We start from the raw sequence: 22,840 nt of genomic DNA, 5'->3' as shown, positions 1-22,840 counted from the left end.
GTTTTATTCGCCGACCGTTTGTGCGCGTAAAGGGTTGTAAAAACTACAAGGCGGGAGTGTCCACCACTTCCTGTTGCTTCTTGCTTGTGAACCGGCACATGAAGTGTATGTAACTCCGCTACAAACTCGTTGAAGGTTATTCATTTTCATTCGTAAATAAAACAGGTAAGAGGCTAAATGTTGTTTTATCAAAGCACATTTCTCGCCAGAGGCTCTAAATTGTGTCATCTAAAATGTTGACAGCCGGGTTACGCTGTGTCGTTACACGTGGTTAGCGTCTTAATAACGGAATGTTTACTAGCACTAGCTAGCCAAACATTATTTGGACATCCTTTATTCCTGTCAATCAGTCGTTGGGATACCTGCTCTCATTTTTCTGTGAAATGCTGGAAGGTGGGGGGGTCATAACTTCTAAGTGTGCACATTGTGTGACAATGTTAAAGTGTGATCTGTCTTACAGCTTGCAAAATGCCTCACATTGACAATGACATCAAGTTGGACTTCAAGGATGTTCTCCTACGTCCTAAGCGGAGCACCCTCAAATCAAGGAGTGAGGTAGTACCTTATTAGTATTATTATTATTATTATGAACCAACCTACCCGTGAAGAGCATTGGTAAACACAGTGTGCTGGTCTAAGGTCGACCTGATGAGGAGCTTCACCTTTAGGAATTCCAAGGGCACTTACAGAGGTATCCCAATCATTGCCGCTAACATGGACACAGTGGGCACCTTCGAAATGGCCCTCGCCTTAAACCAAGTAAGCAATGCATCACAACTTTATCATCTAGGGCTGGGCGATATGGCCTTTTTTTTGATATCTCGATATTTTTTTGCCATATCGCGATACACGATATATATCTCGATATTTTGCCTTGGCCTTGAATGAACACTTGATGCATATAATCACAGCGGTATAATGATTCTACGGTGGGGCAAAAAAGTATTTAGTCAGCCACCGATTGTGCAAGTTCTCCCACTTAAAATGATGATAGAGGTCTGTAATTTTCATCATAGGTACACTTCAACTGTAAGAGACAGAATGTGGAAAAAAATACAGGAATTCACATTGTAAGAATTTATTTGTAAATTATGGTGGAAAATAAGTATTTGATCAACCATTCAAAGCTCTGACGGCATGGTGCAGTGGGAGAGTAGCTATGCGCAACCTGAGGGTCCCTGGTTCAATCCCCACCTAGTAGCAACCTCGTCACGTCCGTTGTGTCCTGAGCAAGACACTTCACCCTTGCTCCTGATGGGTCCTGGTTAGCGCCTTGCATGGCAGCTCCCTCCATCAGTGTGTGAATGTGTGTGTGAATGGGTAAATGTGGAAGTAGTGTCAAAGCGCTTTGAGTACCTTGAAGGTAGAAAAGCGCTATACAAGTACAACCCTTTTATCATTATTTATTTATCTCACTGATGGAAGGAGGTTTTGGCTCAAAATCTCACGATACATGGCCCCATTCATTCTTTCCTTAACACAGATCAATCGTCCTGTCCCCTTAGCAGAAAAAGAGCCCCAAAGCATGATGTTTCCACCCCTATGCTTCACAGTAGGTGTGGTGTTCTTGGGATGCAACTCAGTATTCTTCTTTCTCCAAACACGACGAGTTGAGTTTATATCAAAAAGTAATATTTTGGTGTCATCTGACCACATGACATTCTCCCAATCCTCTGCTGTATCATCCATGTATCCATTTTGGTATAAACTCAACTTGTCGTGTTTGGAGGAAGAAGAATACTGAGTTGCATCCCAAGAACACCATACCTACTATGAAAATTGGGGTTGAAACCTCATGCTTTGGGGCTGTTTTTCTGCCAAGGGGACAGGACGATTGATCCGTGTTAAGGAAAGAATGAATGGGGCCATGTATCGTGATATTTTGACCCAAAACCTCTTTTCATCAGTGAGAGCTTTGAATGGTTGACCAAATACTTATTTTCCACCATAATTTACAAATACATTCTTTAAAATTCCTACAATGTGAATTCCTGGATTTTTTTTCACATTCTGTCTCTCACAGTTGAAGTGTACCTATTAGGGGTGTAACGGTACATGTATTTGTATTGAACCGTTTCGGTACGGGGGTTCCGGTTCGGTGCGGAGGAGTACCGAACGAGTTTCACACGAACATATGAAGTATCCTCCGCTCCGCTCTGCCTCTGTCTGTACACAGCACCCTGCATTGTCCCGCCCACACAACTATCTGATTGGTTACATACAAAGCCAATCAGCAATGCGTATTCAGAGCGCATGTCGGTGGCGCTTCAGTGTCGATGTCGAGCTGATAAGTCTTTAGCACAGGGGTAGGGAACCTATGGCTCTAGAGATGTGGCTCTTTTGATGACTGCATCTGGCTCTCAGATAAAGCTTAGCTGACATTGCTTAACACGATAAGTAATTATTAATTCTTCTGGTAATCACAGAGTTAAAAATAACGTTCAAATTATAAAACATTCTCATGCATTTTAATCCAACCATCCGTTTTTTTATCGCACCTGTTCAAGATGTCGCATTAGTGGTAAGAAGTATTTTATCCATTATTGGTTAACTTTAGAATAACACTGTTATTAAAAATACTAAGAGACTTATTGTACTCTAAAAATGTTGGTCTCACTTAAAAATGCACGCATTTAGTTGTATTAAGTGTTAAAAAATATGATATGGCTCTCACGAAAATACATTTTGAAATACTTGGCTTTCATGGCTCTCTCAGCCAAAAAGGTTCCCGACCCCTGCTTTAGCAGGGGAGCAACGCACTCTCCCCAAATTATATTCCAAGTCAACGACCTTCTAGAAACAAACTGCAGCTCAGCTCACTCGCAGTCCTGGCTTTAGGTGAAGGCTAGTTAGCTTTTAGCGTAACGTTAACTCATTTTGCGGTGTTTGCGTGTGTGTGCGTGCGTGTGTGTGTGTGCGTGCGTGTGTGAGTGTGTGTGTGTGCGTGTGTGTGTGTGTGTGCGTGCGTGTGTGTGTTACGGACAGTGTTGATTGAGGTGTGTTGAAGCAGCAAAAAAGGACATTATGTTAAATGAAGAGTTTCTGTCTCTGATAGTTGATATAATAATGTAATTGCATCATAAAGCCTACATGAACTCCATGGTGGTCAGGGATGAATATTGGTCACCTATTGCCATTGTGCTATTTTTTTCAGCTATAGTTACATTAATCATTAGTAATGTAGCAGCCTAGTTTGAATGGCAGGGTGCCTGCTATCACATGTTGACAAAAATATAACATTTACATAATAAAAGTCAACTACAGGCTTCCCAAATGCTGTAATAAATTAAGCATGATTAGTTGACTTGAAACTGTTTAATGTTGCACTTTTTATATGTAGAAGAAAAGTTGTGTCATTTTATTTCATTTAAGCAACAATTTGAGGCAGTTTAATGTGGATTAACGTGGGCAGAATTATTGTAATGTTCCCATTGTTAAGGACCAAGCCATTGTTTACAAATTTGGTAATTAAATAACCAAAACATTTATATTTTGTTGTTTTCTTACTGTACCGAAAATGAACCGAACCGTGACCTCTAAACCGAGGTACGTACCGAATCGAAATTTTTGTGGACTGTTACACCCCTAGTACCTATGATGAAAATTACAGACCACTGTCATCATTTTAAGTGGGAGAACTTGCACAATGGGTGGCTGACAAAATACTTTTTTGCCCCACTCTACGTGTCTACATTAAAACATACTTTTTCATACTGCATTAATATATGCTAATTTAAAACGTTCATGCAGAGAGGGAAATGAGAATCAGACATACTTTATTAATCCCCGAGAGTAAAATAAATCACAACTAAGTCAATTGACCAAACCTGTATTTATTAAACAGTTATTAAGCTGTGGCACAAACATTCATGTCATTTCGAAACAGAAAGTGCAAGATTGTCAGAGACATTTTAAAACAAGCTATTAGTGCACTTTTGTGCATATCACTAAGATGACATATCAAACAAAACTAAATTAAAGTACACTTTTTGTACAGAACGCCACTACAATAGTTTAAAACAAATAAAGTGCACTTTTGTGCATGATGTCACACAAAATATTTCAATAAGTGTCACATAAAAATGAGCTGCATATCAAATAGTGTATGTCCTACGGTGTTGATGTGGAAATAGTTGCTCAGGCATTTTGTGGGTGTGGCACCGACCGGAGATGTTGACATGCAGTTTGAAGCACTCTTCATTTTCTAGCGGGTGACTTTTCAAATGATGCTACAAATGATCAATGCTGCTACTTTTGGGAGAAACGCTTCTGCCGTATAAATGTTCAACATGTTCTCGCTTGAAACCAAGCCACCGCCAGACGATGGACCACGTGCTGTATTTCTTGGGAATTAATTATCCCTCCATTTGTTACCAGATTCCCACCTTCTTTCTCTCGTATTACCACTCGCAACACACCGTTAGCATCACAGCTAATGTTACCCATGTCGCTATCTCTCTGCTTGGGGAGGGCGTGTGACGTTGCACGCGTGACGTATGTAAGAAGGTGCTCTTGTTTTAAGTCTCTGTGAGAAGGAGAGACAAGAAAGAGGGAGAGACGCATGCAGTGTATCTAGTCATTTTTTTATATTGCACAGAGACAAACGCGCGATATATCGAGTATATCGCCCAGCCCTATTATCATCTCAAACGTTGCTGTACACCATGGCGTTAAACTTGTGTTCACCTGTTAGTTCACCCTCTTCACTGCAGTCCATAAGCATTACTCAGTGGATGACTGGAGTGAGTTTGCAGCCAAGCATCCGGAATGCCTTGAGGTAGGTACTTCCAATGTCATGTCCACACAAACACTGAGAGTTTCAAAAACACATATTCGGGGTCAAAACAATCTCCATCCACACAGGTGTGGTTTCAAAACTGTCTACACACAGAGGCATACACCTGCTGTCATGCATATTTTGTCCAATCAGAAGCCTGAAAAAAGCAGGTACAGCCGACTTGGTGGCATTACACCTCCTATTGTGTTTATTTTGATATACTTTAGACGTACAATGACATGTACATTATCTTTAAAACCAGCCTGCACGTACACAGAGCCCTGGGAACATTATTGAAGAGCGAATGCACGCCTGTGGTGCTGAAACCCAACACTCATAGAATTAAAACATGTTTAGCAACATGGGGATGTATTACATGTGCAGTGAAGTGTACATTATTTCTAAAATCAGCAGGCACTAACGAGCCAAGGAAACCATTTTGCATTTTTAAGGGAATTATAAAGCATTTAATCATCGATATTGTGATTTGGTACATGTGTAATAAAATAGAATGGAAAGTACTTTATTGATTCCTTGGAGATAATTCAGCACCACAGTTCGCTCACAATAAACACTTAGGTATTTTTTTACATGTGAATAATATAAATACAGTCTATTATGCAGCATTGGAATATAATAAATACAGTCTATTATACAGCATTTTTCAGATGTGAATAAAATAAATATAGTCTATTATACATCATTTTTCATATGTGAATAATATAAATACAGTCTTTTATACAGCATTATTCACATGTGAATAATACAAATACAGTCTATTATACAGCATTGTTCACATGTGAATAATATAAATACAGTCTATTATACAGCATTATTCACATGTAAATAATATAAATACAGTCTATTATACATTTAAGTACAGTCAAAAAGGAACATAAGCATTATACAGTCTGATGGCTGTCGGTAAGAAGGACTTCCTGTGTCGTTCCGTAATGACGTGTATATTGTCTTTAACATCAGTACACACTATAAGGAGGACGCCACATTATGTTTTTTTAGTTGCTTGGTCGCTTTATACACGCGAGCACGCTCGTGCCCGGCTTCATCTGCAAGAATGGAAGCAAGACACGTAAGGTAACTTCATGATTTGTCGTTAAATAAGGACTAAAAATATAAGATAATGTTGCACCTTTGTTATGACACAGAGCAAAAAGTCTTGCTTGTCAAAGTTGTCCCATCCGGTGGAGGTTTGACAGTGAACGTATCTAAAACAGCTGACTGTCATTTGCGCCAGTCACAACGCCCATTTTAATGTCTTTTTTATTAATTTGTTGAGTGAAAAGAGCAGCATGTTAATGTTCAAACATACATTAATTCCTCTTGTAGTGTCTTTAAAGCCAGCAAGGCAGTGTTGTTGAGCTTGGAAATGACAGCGCACAACCGTGACATCATCACAATCTCGGTTTGTGCCGCGTACATATGCCAAGTGGAGAGTTTTGAAACTCTAGACTTTGGCCAGCATTTGCAAAATTCTGCGTTATCAAAGACAAGAATATGCGTTTGCGTGTGGAAAAAAGGCCTAAACGCAGCAATAAGTATGCGTTTATTAAATATCTGTGTTCGTGTGGACACGGCCAAACTTTCATAAAATTGAGAATTGAAATTATGCCTCGCCATTTCCCCCAGAATGTTGCAGTCAGCACAGGCACCGGTGAGGCCGACTTTGAAAGGATGGCTGCCATTTTAGCAGCCGTGCCGCAGCTGCGCTACATCTGTGTCGACGTGGCCAACGGTTATTCAGAGCATTTTGTCCACTTTGTCAAAGAAGTCCGGGTAAAGTTCCCCTCGCACACAATAATGGTGAGTAGAAGTTTTACCGTAAGATTTTGTTGCTACTGTATTACTCATGTCTTTGCTTTACTTTTGGGTGTCAGGCAGGAAACGTGGTGACAGGAGAGATGGTCGAGGAGCTGATCCTGGCTGGCGCCGACATCATCAAAGTGGGCATCGGACCAGGTGACCACAGTATCACGCACTTGTCATATTCTAATCCTATGTGGCATAACTCCTGATACTAAATCATTTGACACATTTGCATCTTCTTCAGGCTCTGTGTGCACTACCCGCAAGAAGACAGGGGTGGGGTACCCTCAACTTAGCGCAGTAATTGAGTGTGCGGATGCAGCCCATGGACTGAGTGGCCACATCATCTCTGTGAGCCTTAATTACTTGTGAATAAAGATTAATACAAATGAATAATCACTTATTCATCACATCAACCATTTCATTCACACAGGATGGAGGATGCACTTGCCCAGGAGATGTCTCTAAGGCTTTCGGTGAGTTTTGATGTGTTCGATTGAAAGATTTTCTTACCAATGTGTTGTTTCACAGGTGCAGGAGCCGATTTTGTGATGCTGGGTGGCATGCTGGCCGGCCACACGGAGAGCGGCGGGGAAACCATCGAGAAAAATGGCAAAAAGTACAAGATGTTCTACGGCATGAGCTCAGAAATAGCCATGAAGAAGCATGCGGGCGGCCTTGCTGAGTACAGGTTTGTTCATTAGCTAAATATGACATTATATATTAAAATAATATAAACAATCTGAACGTCTCTAAACTTTCACCTGTGCATAAATGAACTTGCTTGACACTTTAGGTACCTCACTTAATTGCATTAAAGTTAAAGTACCAATGATTGTCATACACACACACTAGGTGTGGTGACATTTGTCCTCTGCATTTGACCGCATCCCCTTGTTCACCCCCTGGGAGGTGAGGGGAGCAGTGGGCAGCAACAGGAATCATTTTTGGTGATTTACCCCCAATTCCAACCTTTGATGCTGAGTGCCAAGCAGAGAGGTAATGGGTCCCATTTTTATAGTCTTTGGTTTGAACTCACAACCTACTGATCACAAGGCGGACACTCTTAACTACGAGGCCACTGAGTAGGTATCATTAACTCTGCTTTGCAAAGAAGGTAACTCAGTTTCTGTTGACTCTTGCATGAAGGTATTGTCGTTTAAAGGTCTCAACTCTAAAGGTGTCCTATTATGCAAAACCGTTTTTTACCTCTTGGTACATGTTTTTGTGTATTTGAGATCCTTGTAAGCCTATCAATCAAACCATGGAGATATTTATAAAACAATCTTGCCTTGTCCCAAACTTTCTCCAAACGAGCTGTTTGGAATTTGAGACGATTGAGATGTATTTTGCCTTACTTACGTCAGTGGTTATCTCCATATATGGCAGAAGTTTAATCAATTAGCTTTGTGCGAGTCCATTTCTTTTATTCAATGGTTGTCCAAAGTTGTAGGCAATAAGTTTCTAATTTTCTCTGTTATCTTGTTCTGGGTCAGACATGCACATGCGTGCCATTTCTAACAAAAAGTAGCGTGTAGTTCTAATTTATATCCATCAGTAGCGCTAAAACATTGCTGACGGGGAAGAGACAGTCAAAGGCCTAAAGGAGAGCCTCACTGACCATGAAACGGCACGTCCTGAAGAGACAGAAGCGTCTTGAAGATGGTCTGTAAAAGAAAATCTATACAAAACATTGACCAATGCACCACAATAACACGTTATGTAGACCACAAGAAATAATTTTAAATGTGAATTTAAACTGTCACAAGGGTGTGACTGTCACACCCTTGTGATTTGTGTTCTTTTTTCCCCCATTTGTTTGGTCTTTTTGTTCCTGTCCAGTACTCTTATTTTTGTGGTTTCACTTCCCTTGTCTGCCCACTGAGTGCTGGCTCCCACACCTGTCCTTGTTTGGCAACAAGGACACACCTGTACCCGGTGCTGTCTGGATCATTGCTATGCTTACAGTCTCATGGTTGGGTGTTTGTTTTCCAAAATACATTTTGTGACTTTTGACCTTTTTAGCCGCACTCGCCTTGTCTTGTTCTTTTCTCCACTTCTTTTGTGAGCGTGTTTTCTATTTATACTAAATAACATTCTATTTACTCACCATCTGACTATCTGTTGTATCTTGGGTTTGGTTTTCAATTATTTCAGTAATTCTTGCAGGTTTTTCCTTTGACATAATGGTACCAACAATTGTTACCACGTGTACTTTTCTCACGTTTGTTGCTAATAAACCATCACTAGGGTCTCGTTATTATACAAAATATAACTAAACGTAGTATTTATACATGCCCCCAATTAGGACCTAACAAGGACCCAACATATCTATTGTTGTTGCCGGTCTATTTTCCTTCCATCTTTGGGTATTCGGTCCAAGTAAAGTTATTCCTCTGGGCTTTTTTCTTCACCAGAGCATCCGAGGGCAAGACGGTGGAAGTCCCATACAAAGGTCCGGTGGACGTTACAATGCGGGACATCTTGGGCGGGGTCCGCTCCACCTGCACCTACGTAGGGGCATCCAAGCTCAAAGAGCTGAGCCGCAGGACAACCTTCATCAGGGTCACCCAGCAGCTCAACACCGTCTTCGGCAATGATGCCTGAAACACATGTTGACATCTTGGAGTCTGCAACACTGCTTGTCTGCATCATAATACCTTTTGTGCATTGATCCAGTCGCACTGCCGTTTCCTGTGTTAGCAATATACTAGTACACTGTATATTTCCATTCCAACCTTTTAACATCCACTTCCCTTCTCATCATTTTATTGAAAGCCGAAGGGTATATGCAAGAGGCGCTGCTTAAAACGTTAGGATGTTACGTTCGTTGCACGCCGTATTTTAGGGGCCAATACCGATTACAAAATGTGATTTTGATTTTGACTTAATGTTACAACATTGCAGTTTGACCTATACCAAAGTTTGATGGTGAAAACTTTGTTATCAAAGTTTACTTTCAGGTCGATGTTGTTTTTAAAAATAAGTGTCCTGTCTGTAAATTCAACCTCACCACTAATTGGACGTGTTACTGTCTTGTTTTATTTGTTTGTTGCCCGTGTTTTTAAATAACGCCACAATGTAGAATGTTTTTAAAAACTGTGTACATCACAGCCTGTCTTAAACAATACAACATTCCTCATGTACTTGTAATTCTGTTTTTTGTCCAGTTAATCCCACTAAAATTTCAGAGCTTAATGTGACAACTGGATAAAGACACTACAGAAATGTGCTTTAATTTCCACATAAACATCCGGAACTGTTTTGCTTGCACAAGTATATTGTCAATACCTCATCTCAAGAAACAACTTATTTTGATGGTCGCTACACTCCAGTCCATGTTTTGGCTACCTTTATGTCCTGAGTACATCTGCAGGAACTGTAGTGCGTCGCTCTCGCTCTCAGGTCTTCATGTTGTGCAGGCGGTGCTGGTCTCCAATTGCATACGAAACGCACACACACATCAAAAGTCACCCCAGCAGTAAAACTGTATTACATATATTTGCCATGTTGAGGACATTTGGCGATACAATCGTCTCCGTCACAGATTAGCCTGCTGCAAAAGGACATACATGCTCTTGCAGATGGTCAGACATGTTTCCACAAACTTTTCGTTGAGTAACCATCAAGATAGTTTCATTTTCTGTTGCAAAAGAACAGAATTAACACATGTGAAGACAAAATGGACATGTAGCAAAGACCATTTTGCCAGTTGAGGCAACAAAATGACAAAATTCTGAACATTTAGTACAGTAAAAGTAATCATTTGAAAAGGTCAACCTGTTCAGATTTATTTTTTGTACATTTTATAGAATCTAATTAATTAATCCACCTATTCTAAAATGTTCCACTTATCATTGACAATAATGATAATAATAATGGATTAGATTTATATCGCGCTTTTCTATTACTAGATACTCAAAGCGCTCACAGAGAAGTGGGAACCCCTCATTCATTCACACCTGGTGGTGGTAAGCTACATCTGTAGCCACAGCTGCCCTGGGGTAGACTGACGGAAGCGTGGCTGCCAGTTTGCGGCTACGGCCCCTCCGACCACCGCCTGTCATTCAACATTCATTCACCAGTGTGAATGGGGGCAAGGGTGAAGTGTCCTGCCCAAGGACACAACGGCAGCGATTTGGATGTCAATAGGTGGGGAGCAAACCTGCAACCGGCACGGCCGCTCTACCCACTACACCATGCCGCCCCAATAACAAAAGGTTGTTTTAGACACGCTTCACGGTGGCTGAGGGGTTAGTGCGTCTGCCTCACAATACGAAGGTCCTGCAGTCCTGGGTTCAATTCCAGGCTCGGGATCTTTCTGTGTGGAGTTTGCATGTTCTCTCTGTGAACGCGTGGGTTCCCTCCGGGTACTCCGGCTTCCTCCCACTTCTTCCAAAGACATGCACCTGGGGATAGGTTGATTGGCAACACTAAATTGGTCTTAGTGTGTGAATGTTGTCTATCTGTGTTGGCCCTGCGATGAGGTGGTGACTTGTCCAGGGTGTACACCGCCTTCCGCCCGTTTGTAGCTGAGATAGGCGCCAGCGACCCCAAAAGGGAATAAGCGGTAGAAAATGGATGGGTGGATGTTTTAGACACTAGAAAGAACAGAAATGCGACACTTGTTTTTTTCCCATTTTTTATACTGTAGCTAAAATTTTTACGATATACACAAATCTGTCTAAATCTGTTCGTAAGCATTACTTATTTGCAGAAATAGTCCATTCCCAAATCTGTCTAAATCTGTTCGTAAGCATTACTTATTTGCAAAAATAGTCCATTCCAACTCAGGTGGGGCATATCAAGATGCTGATTAAACAGAATGATTATTGCACAGGTGTGCCTTAGTCTGCCCACAATAAAAAGCCACACTGAAATGTGAGGTTTAATCACACAGCACAATGCCACAAGTTTTGAGGGAGCGTGTAGTTGGCATGCTGACTGCAGGAATGTCCACCACAGCTGTTGCCTGGGAATTCAATGTTCATTTTTATACAATAAGCCGTCTCCAAAGGCATTTCAGAGAACTTGGCAGTACATCCAACCAACCTCACAACCGCAGACCATGTGATACCACACCAGCCTAGGACCTCCAAATCCAGCAGGTACACCTTCATGATCGTCTGACACCAGCTGCTGCAACAATTGGTTTGCATAACAAAATACTTTCTGCACAATATCTGAGAAACCGTCTCAGTGACGCTTATTTGCATGCTCGTCGTCCTTATCGGGGTCTAGCATGGCCAGCATTCTCCCCGAATATGTCACCCATTGCATATGTTTGGGATGCTGTAGATTGGCGTATACGACAGCATGATCCAGATCCTGCCAATAGCCAGCAACTTCACACAGCCATTAAAGAAAAGTGGACCAACATTCCACATTCAATAACCTGATCAACTCTATACGAAGAAGATGCGTTGCACTGTGTGAGGCAAATGGTAGCCCTCCCAGATCCCCAGTAAAGCAAAACTTCACCTTTTTAAAATGTGCCTTTTATTGTGGGCAGCCTAAGGTACACCTGTGCAATAATCATGCTGTTTAATCAGCATCTTGATATGCTACAGCTGTGAGGTGGGATGGATTTTCTTAGCAAAGAAGAAATGCTCACTAACACAGAATTGTGAACGATATTTGAGAAAAATAAGTATTTTGTGTACACAGTAAAAGTTTGAGATCTTTGAGTTTAACTCATGAAAAACGGGAGCAAAAATAAAAGTTACGTTTATATTTTTGTTCAGTATATACACATCTTTTTTTGTTCTACCCTAACGCATTTGTTAAACGCTTAATAGCTTATTGATGTTTTATCGCTTCAACTGTCCTTCCTTTTCACACAGGAATGGACAAACAATTTTTAAACAAGGTTTTAAATCAGTTATCAGTAATAGATATGTTGTAGGATGAAATGAACTCTGCTTCTTTATACTCCTTTTCAGACTTTGAATCTTACAAATGTACGTGATGTTCCTTATTGTAACTTGTTAAGCATGTGTGAAACAAATAAACCATAGTACACGGATGAACCCAACTTGGATGAGAGGCGAAACGTCTTCTAAGACAAACCCAACAGTCCGGTTGCGACCGATTGAATGCCCTGAGATTCAATGAGCTGGATGAATGAGAATCACCATAGACACATAGTATATTAAAATATATGTATCAGGCACTGTACCAAAGACCCACTCTTGCCAGAAGGCAACACCCACCTTCATGAGTGTTCAGACTTTTTCTTCCCCACATGAAAAACAATGTTGGATAACGTACGGGGTAAATGTTAGCTTTTTCTCGCCCACACAGAAAGGGCAGTGCTATAAAGATAACATTATCATTGATCACTGTCAAACTCATTTCATTGTTTTAACATTACACACAAAAAAATACAAAATGCCCTGAAAAATTTATCTTTTGCTTGCATAATTAAAGTAAAGCATAGTTTGTCACTTCCAGGATGTTGTGTACTCTGCCTTGTGCGGCTGCTGCCAAAGCTCCACGCCCTCGATGATGCGGCGGATCATGGAGGCTGAGGCGATAAGCAGGTGTCCTGCGGCATTGAGGAGGCTGGAGGCCACACGGAGGGCTTCTCTGCAACGGTAAAATCTCATCACTTATCATCGTTAGGATTGAAATATGCTTTAGTGGGGGTTCGAGCACAAACTCCACCTACCTAATGACTTTCTTGGGCCCCAGACACTGGAAGTCGGCGCTCACTGAGTACAGACCTTGAAAGGTGGCCTTCACGCTTAGGGAGCCAAACAAATCCCTCGGGTTCAACTTGTAAAGGTCAAACGTGACACTCGCAATGTCTTTTCCTGACTTGGGCTTGATCTTGTCTTGAGATCTGGCAACAATTGCACCCTGAGGTGACAATTTAAGAGACTATTAGAGCAGTGGTTCTCAAATGGAGGTACTTGAAGGTGTGAGATTTTTCAAAAATATTCTATAAATAGCAACAATTCAAAAATCCTTTATAAATATATTTATTTAATAATACTTCAACAAAGTAAGAATGTGAGTTCATAAACAGCGTTGACAGTCAGATTTTTTTGTGGACATGTTCCATAAATATTGATGTTAATAATTTATTTTTTTGTGAAGAAATGTTTAGAATTAAGTTCATGAATCCAGATGGATCTTTATTACAATCCCCAAAGAGGGCACTTTAAGTTGATGATTACTTCTATGTGTAGAAATATTTATTTACAATTGAATCACTTGTTTATTTTTCAACAAGTTTTTAGTTATTTTTATATCTTTTTTTCCAAATAGTTATAGATAGACCACTATAAATGAACAATATTTTACACTGTTATATAATTTAATAAATCAGAAACTGATGACATAGTGCTGTATTTTACTTCTTCATCTTTTTTTTCAACCAAAAAAGCTTTGCTCTGAATTGGGGGTTCTTGAATTAAAAAAATGTTCACAGGGGGTACATCACTAAAAAAAGGTTGAGAACCACTGTGTTAGAGAGTGCATAGCATACAGCATGTGTACCAAAGGTCACCAACAGTCTGATGAGACATCTCAATGATGTTCTAACACTAATATTTGTCCAAAGATTCTGTTTGAGCACCAAACGTAAGAACAATTTATAATTTGTACCATTTTGGGACAGCATGGCTCAGAGGATGGAGAGGCCGTGCCAGCAACTAGAGTTCCAAATTCGATTCCAGCGTGAAACAAAGGTCACCTAATGGGTTTTGATTGAAATCAATATTTCTTCAGACTTCTCTCAACTGTACAAATCAAATAATGGAAAATGAATGGATCCAATTGAAAAAGATCAGAAAAGATGGGAAATATTGCCACTCTCCCTTTTTGGGAATATTGAAACCATCAAATACTCTCCCAAGACTGTTATATCTCTTTATGTCCCTCCCAATTTGGATCCCAGCAACAAACTAAGAACATGTTATATTATTTATATGGCAACAAAAAAGGCCAGAGTTACAGTTGTGATCAAACTTATTCAACCCCCACACAATTTTGGTGTTTTAGCAAGTTGGACATCTATTCCGTATTTTGTTTATAGTCATATCAAATAAAGATGCATTAAATAGACAAATGCAACTTGAATTACAACATTATATTTTGTAACATACCAAACAGTGTCATTTCTCTTAATATCTCATTGACAAAATTATTCAAACCCTTGAGGATCATAACTCTTAAGAACAAAATTTGAATAAGGTCTTTTCAATCAGGTGTTGAAAACACCTGTAGATGTGATTAGAACCATAACGAGCAACATTTAAACTGATTGAAAAAGACTGACGCTCAGCTTCTTGTAGATGGTCAATGGTGTATTTGCAACATGGTGGAGTCCAGGGAGTGGTCAAAGAAGTCAAGAGAGGAAGTAATTTCTCTTCACAAGAAAGGATATGGATATAAGAAAATTGCAAAGACATTACACATTCCAAGAGACACAGTTGGGAGCATAATTTGCAAGTTTAAAGCTAAAGGCACAGTGTAAACACAACCTGGGCTTGGTAGAAAGAGGATGCTGTGTGCGTACAGTGGTGAAAAACCCCTGGGTAACAGCTGAGGAACTACAACAGGACATTGCAGAGGGGGGAACGCAGGTTTCGTCCCAGACAACAAGGCGCGCACTACGAGATGAAGGCCTCCATGCCAGAACTCCCAGGCGCACCCCGCTTCTGACTACCAGGCACAAGAAGAAATAGACTCCAATATGCCAAAAATCATCTGGACAAACCCCAAATATTTTGGGAAACTGTTCTATGGAGTGATGAGACAAAAGTGGAACTCTTTGGGCCTGTGAATCAACGTTATGTCTGGAGGAGAAAAAATGAAGCTTACAAAGAGAACACCTTGCCTACTGTTAAGCATGGTGGGGGGTCAATCATGCTCTGGGGCTGTTTCTCTGCCTCAGGTACCGGGAATCTCCAGGGCGTTCAAGGGATTATGAATTCCATTTCCTACTAGGATATATTAGCTGCAAATGTCATGAAGTCAGTGACGAAGCTGAGGCTTGGGAGACGTTGGACCTTCCAACAGGACAACGATCCCAAGCATACCTCCAAATCAACATCAGAGTGGTTGCAGAAGAAGGGCTGGAAGACTCTGGAGTGGCCTTCACAGTCGCCAGACCTAAATCCTATAGAAAACCTGTGGTGGGACTTGAAGAAGGCAGTTGCCGCACGCAAGCCCAAGAATATGAATGAACTGGAGGCCTTTGCCCAAGAGGAATGGGCTAAAATACCTGTAGATGGTTGCAAGAAGCTTGTGTCCGGTTATGTATCACGTTTGAAGGATGAAATTACTGCCAAAGGGTGTTATACTAAGTACTAAAGATGCATGTAACTAGGGGATTGAATCATTTTGTCAATGAGATATTAAGAAAAAGGTCCTTTTTTGGTATTTTGTGAAATACAGTGTTACAATTTAAGTTGCATTTGTCTTTTTGACACATCTTTATTTGACATGACTATAAACAAAATACGGAATAAATGTCCAACTTGCTAAAACGCCAAAATTGTGTGGGGGTTGAATAATTTTGATCACAACTGTAAATTGACACAATTGACCAGTAAGAAATTTGTCCAGGGTGTACGCCGCCTTCCGCCCGATTGTAGCTGAGATAGGCACCAGCGCCCCCCGCGACCCCAAAGGGAATAAGCAGTAGAAAATGGATAAATGTATGACCAGTAAGAAAAGGCTTGTGGGGAGCTTGGTTCACCAGAATTTAATTTTTACTATTGGGCAGTGGAATGGACAAAGCAGAATAAAGAAACATCGTTGACTTTAGAACAAAGTTCTTGCTATGAATTTTCACTGCAACCTTTAACGTTTGGCTCAAAAAAGAGATGGACGAAATATAAAATTTAAAATACCTGGATAAAGTGCACCCATAATGTAATATTGGAAAAACAAATTAGTCGATCAGTCGATAACAGAGCTACAAAAATCTCTTGAGATTGTTGACTTTTTACCAGGGCAGTTGAATACTAGGTTCTGGAAATGGATTAGTAAGGACTTCAGGCTAACAGATGATCTGTTTGAAGGGGGAATGCTAAAATGATGTAATCAAATCCAGGAGAAACGTGGTTTAATTTCAGTTGACTTTTTTAGGTTTTTGCAGCTCAGAAGCTATTTAATGTCACATAAAGATTTGTCTCTCCTGGAATGTGTTTTCACAAGAGTCTCAAAAGAAAGAACATGTGAAAAGACAGTGTAATTGACATAAGTGACATTGTGACATTGATATAAGTATTTGCAGTCAGTTTCATCATAGAGTGCTCTTAGTGTGAGGGAAAAGTGTGAATGTTGTGATTGGAGAACAGGAGTAGGGGCAAATTTGTGAAACTGACCAGCACTCCTACATGGAAGGAATTTAGCTGTGAGAAATTTTAAAACAGTTTTTAATTTCAAAATTTGACAGGACCATAACTAATTTGTGCTGGAGGCCAAAACTCAAAACATTTTGGAAGGGAATTCGGGTGGAACTCTCTAAGATTATGCACAGACATATCGACTTGGACCCTCTGATCTTTGTGCTTGGAGCACTCCCTGAGGAGTGTAATTTTAAGGGTCCTTGTGCTGGTTGCAAAAATGGTAAGAGTAACTTGTTATAAACCACTTCTTCCTACAGAAGGTCAGCTGAAGCAAATAATTGTTAAGTTGTACACAAAGGAGAAAATAACAGCACAATTGAATCGTACTATTAATGTGTTTAAAAGTAGATGGAAAATGTTGATAACCTAACTGCATTTAAAGTTAAAGTTAAAGTACCATTACATTTGATGCTTAAGTGGGCTTGGAATACATTGTAATGTATGTCTGTAGATATAGATATTTTTCAACTAAAATATATATCAATCTGATGCCAGATTGTGAAACTTTAAATATAAATTCAAACACAAGAAGTTGCATCAAAAATAATAAAAATAAAAAACGTCCACCATTCACCGCCGCACAGATCATGGCACCCACACACACTGATGTGCGCTCTACTGCAGCGGCCGTGCGGAAACTATGTCCACCTTTAAAATTCTGGGCACTCCAAGTGGTCCAAAAAAGTTATCAATTTTTATTATTAACACTTATCAAATAATTAATCAAAGCAACAGAATACACATAAAATCTTTTTTCTAATCAATTTAATTGATTAATTGTCGCAGCTCTCAAGTTATGTCAAAACATGGAAAGACATTTTGTTGGAAACAGCTGTGGACAAACACGGCTCATTATGATTATTTAGGGCTTACTGGAAACATTTTTATATTGTCTAAATTCCAGTGTCAAGGCTAAATTTATGGACATCCTTCCAATACATTATCTTGACATCTTCCTGTAAATTGTTGATACAATAGAACTGGGTTCACCAACATTTTTGAAACCAAGAGCTACTTCTTGGGTACTGATTAATGCGAAGGGCTACCAGTTTGATACACACTTAAATTAATTGCCAGAAATAGCCAATTTTCTCAATTTACCTTTAACTATATGTTATTATTAATAATTAATGATATTTATCTTTGTGGAAACACTGATCATCTAAATGATTTCTTACAATAAATATATATTTTTGATGACATGTTTTGAATAGGTTAAAATCCAATCTGCACTTTGTTAGAATATATAACAAATTGGACCAAGCTATATTTCTAGATTTTCCAGAACAAAAATTGTAAAAGAAATTCAAAAGACTTTGATATAAGATTTAAATTTGATTCTACATATTTTCTAGATTTGCCAGAATAATTTTTTTTAATTTGAATCATAATAAGTTTGAAGAAATATTTCACAAATATTCTTTGTCGAAAAAAACAGAAGCTAAAATGAAGATTTAAATTAAAATGTATTTATTATTCTTAACAATAAAAAAAATAAATTTACTTGAACATTGATTTAAATTGTCAGGAAAGAAGAGGAAGGAATTTAAAAGGTATATGTGTTTTAAAATCCTAAAATCATTTTTAAGGTTGTATTTTTTCTCTAAAATTGTCTTTCTGAAAATTATAAGAAGCAAAGTAAAAAAATTAATGAATTTATCTAAACAAGTGAAGACCAAGTCTTTAAAATATTTTCTTGGATTTTCAAATTCTATTTGAGTTTTGTCTCTCTTAGATTTAAAAATGTTGAGCAAAGCCAGACCAGCTTGCTAGTAAATAAATAAAATGTAAAAAATAGAGGCAGCTCACTGGTAATGCTGCTATTTGAGCTATTTTTAGAACAGGCCAGCGGGCTACTCATCTGGTCCTTACGGGCTACCTGGTGCCCGCCGGGCACCGCGTTGGTGACCCCTGTAGTAGACAATGGGACCTTTTAAGTTAAGCTTCAATGTAAGCCATACATGTTTATTTAGTTAAAATAAAAAGTAGATCCTACCATTTGGGGTCGCCATGTATGTCCAGGCTCCAGGGCCATGATCATGTAGTTGTCTGGCAGAGTCTCGAGGAACTCATCGGAGTCTACCTCCGTTCCATCGTCCTCACAAACTAGAGACACAAGCGAGAGGAGCAACGCCTGGCATACCTACGAGCACACGTCCCAAGAAAAACGACAACGGGGGGTGTCAGAAGATGACAGGAAAATAAGCAACAACATTGTGGGTTTGGAAAGTAGTTTCCAAACGTTTCTCACTCTTTCTTTTAGCTCTTCCAGAGTCCCGGCCGTGATGCCCTTCTTGATCTCCCTGTTGTGACTGCAAACCCTGAACGGTCGCTGCGGTGGAGACCACACTCGCTTGGTTACTGACCTAAAGACAGACAAAACAGATCATACGTACGTGCTGCGATTTTGGGCATCTCATGATTTGATTAAGATTCTTGGGACGATTCAACTCAGGGTCAGTTCGAGATTCCAATGGATTTTTACAAAAAAACATTTGGTAAAAAAATCTAATCATAAGAGGTTACAGTTTACAAATAGTCCTCTTTGTTACTAACATATGACGTACATGTGTGCGAGTAAGCGCGGAAACTGCCGAAAAAAACTTTAAAAAAGTAAATCTTAATAATATTTTTTTTCCCCAATCAATTCTTAAAAAAATATGAATACATTTAGAATTGGAATTAATTGAATCGGGATTCGGATTTGGATCGTTTTTTTGAGCACCCCGTGTGCGTTATATATATAGTCAAGGTTTCTGTGGTTTATCTGTTATACAGTGCTCAATACCAGGGTAGGGCGTTATATGACAAAAACACAAGCCTGTTTCGCAGGTTTCCCTTTTTTATTCTAGAATAAAAAATCCACTGACGAGCAGGGAAACCTGACTTAGTATGTGTGTGTGTGTGTGTGTGTACGTCCTGGGCATGACGTTAAAGTGCATCCAGCAGTAGAGGCTCCTCTATGGGGTCTTGGGTCACTAGTAGGTTAACTCCTTTGCTACTGTTACCCCAGGTGGCCCTTGGCAAAGGCTTAGTACCTGACTGCCCCCTAGCCAGGGATACAGTGAAGACTTCAACGGCGGAGCAGGCAGAAGACGGTAGATGTAAGAACTACCACAAAGGCTGCGATGGCAGAAGAAGGCACCCCCACATCAATGTGGGCCCATGTGGGAAATAACAACCCAAAACCTCAACGGTGGAACAGGCGGAGGATGACTGTGAACCCTATAGAGCGTCACAATGGCTGGGATGGCAGATGAAGGCTGCAGCAGAAAAGGGTCCCCAGTCGTCTTGGAATCCATGCCACTGGACTGTGGAGAGGCGGAGCCGACAGTGGGCCAGGGCAAATGGTGGTCCTGCCCATGATGGCGGCCAGGAGGCGGAGCATGCAGCAGAAGATGCAGGGATTGAGCACAGGTGTGTTGTGTACGCACCCGACGAGATCGACCCTGAGCGAGATGAGCCCCCACAGCAGACGCAGCCACCGAAAGGTGCGCCGTGACGAGCAGAAAGGGCCAGCGAGCTAGAAATTGGCGCGACTGACTGTCAAGACAATATATTTATTGAAATAATAAATCCGAGTCAAACCTGCTACGATGCGTCCTGTATCGATCGCCACTGCAACCCACACGAGGACGGCTGGAGACACGTCCCATGGACCTTGACCCAGATCTGTCAAAGATCGTCTGTGCACCAGTCTCCCCACATGAAACAAAATCACGCACAGGCATCCTCCATAAACGGATACCCCCATACCAGTATGATCGTCATACTCGATTCGAGTGACCGCCGATGATGATGGTGTGTGTGTGGCGCTTTCACACTCATTGTTTGGTGCGCTGACTATGTTAACACTGTTCTTTTGGTTAGGGAATGGGTTTGTTTGCTTGCATGTAAACTCTGTTACAATGCGTCTCACTTGAGCTGAAATGTAAACACTACAGTAACCAAAGACACAGAAGAATGTCACAATGACTGCAAAAAAAAAATTATGTAAAAAATAACAAACATGTACGGTAAGTGAAAATTCATTGCAATTTGGGTTTTCCTTTGTCTGTGTGACAACTCTTTAAAAAATAACATTGTTAATGATTTAGTTTAGTTTAGATTTTAGTTCTGGCTAGTTGAGTTACATCATGTAATACTGTATGTCCAATCTAGTCCCGATTTTAGGCGTGTGAGCTTCACTCTACAACCTTTGGTCCTATGACAAAAACACTATTGAACGCAAAGCTTAACACATCAAAGTGTCTTTTTGGAAATTCAACCACAAGTGTGGACGCTCCCTATTTTGTACATTGTAAAATGAGCTAGGTAGCTCAGAGAAAGGCAATTTTACCACTTACTTTATAAACGACGACGTTGTGTCCATTCTGGTCAATCTCTTGGTTGTTTCGGTGTGCCAGTAATGTCAGCGACGCTTGGCTTTTATCGCGTTGCTGGACTTTGCTCCAAAAATGATGGCAATCTAGAAAGGGGACAGCCAAGGCAAAGTCCATCAATATTGTGTATAAGTGTTGTTATTATTTCTTTGTGTAGCTAAACATACTAAACACTGAGACTTTACTACGGTCAGATGGTAACAAAGCATAAAAAGGAAGCACATTTGAAAGCAAAATACCAAAACATAGTAATATCATAGCCAACAATTAAGGCAAAAAATAAAAGAAAATCATCATAATGACAAATAGATTACAACAATGTGACCAAACAGGTGTAATTTTACATTACTGATCACCATCAATTTGGTTCATTTTATTTTTTTTGTTGCCCTTTACCATCCTCAGAAGTATGCATTTTATCTTTATTGATTTATTTTGTCAGAGTTAGGATAATTGGACAAAAAAACTAAAATAGCTTCTTTTTTTCCCAATTACTTGCTGCAAAAAAAAAATAAATAGCCAAAAAATGGGTATATTACAGCACTCTGGTGTTTTTAGGTACTCCTGCAAAATGTTTTAACTGAACTCACGGCACGGCCTGCTGTCATTCCCGGCCCGCCTTCACACTTAATCAAATTCAGCATGTCCCAAAAGAAGCATAGCCTATTTACTAATTAACGAGATGGTTGGCGGCCGAGAGTGGAGTCGGCTCTCTTGGTTGCTTTGTTGGGTCTGCTCCTGTCTCTAGCCATGCTCCCTCCACCCCAGCAGACGATGGCGTGGAACACCGCAAAGGCCACCACAGTGTATATGTTTCTTTTACTTTTTATTCATAGCTGTATGTAGAAGTGGCTGGTTGTATCCGCTGCTTTAATGTCCTTTGTCTTCTTTGATGTTTCCCTCTTACACACATGTAAGAGGGATGTGTACTATGGCTATGAGTTGTCGTTTTTTTCCCTTGGCCTCAGTCTGGACCCCCTATCCAGGGCCCAGGCTTAGACCGATTTTTTTATTTTATTTTAATCTTCTATTTTTTTCACCCATTCCACCCACTTGTTGACCTGTATCTCACCTTTTTTGTAAGGGGCGCTGGAAGCCGGCAGACCCGTCAGCGATCCTGTTCTGTCTCCCTGTAATGTTTGTCTGATCTTGAATGGGATTGTGCTGAAAATGTTAATTTTACTGAAGGAACTCTCCAGAAGGAATAAATAAAGTACTATCTATCTATCTAATAACTTCTGTGTCTATATTCTCAGTATTAAAAACTAAAATTGTCGATTTGTGAATTCAAACGCAATTTGTGAGTTGAATTATTTGACTTAATATGCGCTCATTGTGCAGATACGCATTAATCACTTCGCATTACAAGCGTGTTTCGATGTTTGCTGCCGTATGTCATGTCAAGTGCACTGTTTACAAAAACGATGACGTATTCATGCGTCATATCCGGGAACGCTTGGGTGCGCTTGTTTTAAACGCTTCATTTCCCGGGT

At 40.1% G+C, this 22,840-nt stretch overlaps 2 protein-coding genes across 2 annotated transcripts; one reads left to right on the top strand and one right to left on the bottom strand.

Moving 5' to 3' along the window:
- On the top strand, positions 1–9,754 carry gmpr2 (guanosine monophosphate reductase 2). The gene is made up of 10 exons (XM_061913619.1): positions 1–165; positions 461–555; positions 640–759; positions 4,694–4,777; positions 6,425–6,598; positions 6,673–6,754; positions 6,846–6,952; positions 7,035–7,077; positions 7,133–7,292; positions 9,019–9,754. The coding sequence occupies exons 2-10, from the start codon at positions 469–471 to the stop codon at positions 9,206–9,208; spliced, it is 1,047 nt and encodes a 348-aa protein (XP_061769603.1). The 5' UTR covers positions 1–165; positions 461–468; the 3' UTR covers positions 9,209–9,754.
- cideb (cell death inducing DFFA like effector b) lies at positions 9,354–22,747 on the bottom strand. Its single transcript, XM_061913621.1, has 6 exons — positions 22,420–22,747; positions 21,312–21,433; positions 19,217–19,331; positions 18,962–19,108; positions 13,272–13,462; positions 9,354–13,189 (listed from the first exon to the last, which is right to left on the bottom strand). The coding sequence occupies exons 2-6, from the start codon at positions 21,335–21,337 to the stop codon at positions 13,045–13,047; spliced, it is 624 nt and encodes a 207-aa protein (XP_061769605.1). The 5' UTR covers positions 21,338–21,433; positions 22,420–22,747; the 3' UTR covers positions 9,354–13,044.
- Between the last annotated feature and the right edge of the window lie 93 nt (positions 22,748–22,840).

Source organism: Nerophis ophidion, linkage group LG10 (genome assembly GCF_033978795.1).
Source record: "Nerophis ophidion isolate RoL-2023_Sa linkage group LG10, RoL_Noph_v1.0, whole genome shotgun sequence".
Lineage (NCBI taxonomy): Eukaryota > Metazoa > Chordata > Actinopteri > Syngnathiformes > Syngnathidae > Nerophis > Nerophis ophidion.
Note: the sequence above shows the minus strand (reverse complement) of the source record. Positions and strands in the feature narration are given on the sequence as shown.

Excerpts from the sequence above, each read along its gene's own strand:
- gmpr2 (XM_061913619.1), top strand. The coding sequence starts at position 469 with ATGCCTCACATTGACAATGACATCAAGTTGGACTTCAAGGATGTTCTC. Across the intron at positions 4,778-6,424 it reads AGCATCCGGAATGCCTTGAG|AATGTTGCAGTCAGCACAGG; the intron begins GTAGGTACTTCC and ends CATTTCCCCCAG. Across the intron at positions 7,293-9,018 it reads GGCGGCCTTGCTGAGTACAG|AGCATCCGAGGGCAAGACGG; the intron begins GTTTGTTCATTA and ends TTTCTTCACCAG.
- cideb (XM_061913621.1), bottom strand. The coding sequence starts at position 21,337 with ATGGACACAACGTCGTCGTTTATAAA. Across the intron at positions 19,332-21,311 it reads ACAACGTCGTCGTTTATAAA|GTCAGTAACCAAGCGAGTGT; the intron begins GTAAGTGGTAAA and ends GTCTGTCTTTAG. Across the intron at positions 19,109-19,216 it reads TGGAAGAGCTAAAAGAAAGA|GTATGCCAGGCGTTGCTCCT; the intron begins GTGAGAAACGTT and ends GTGTGCTCGTAG.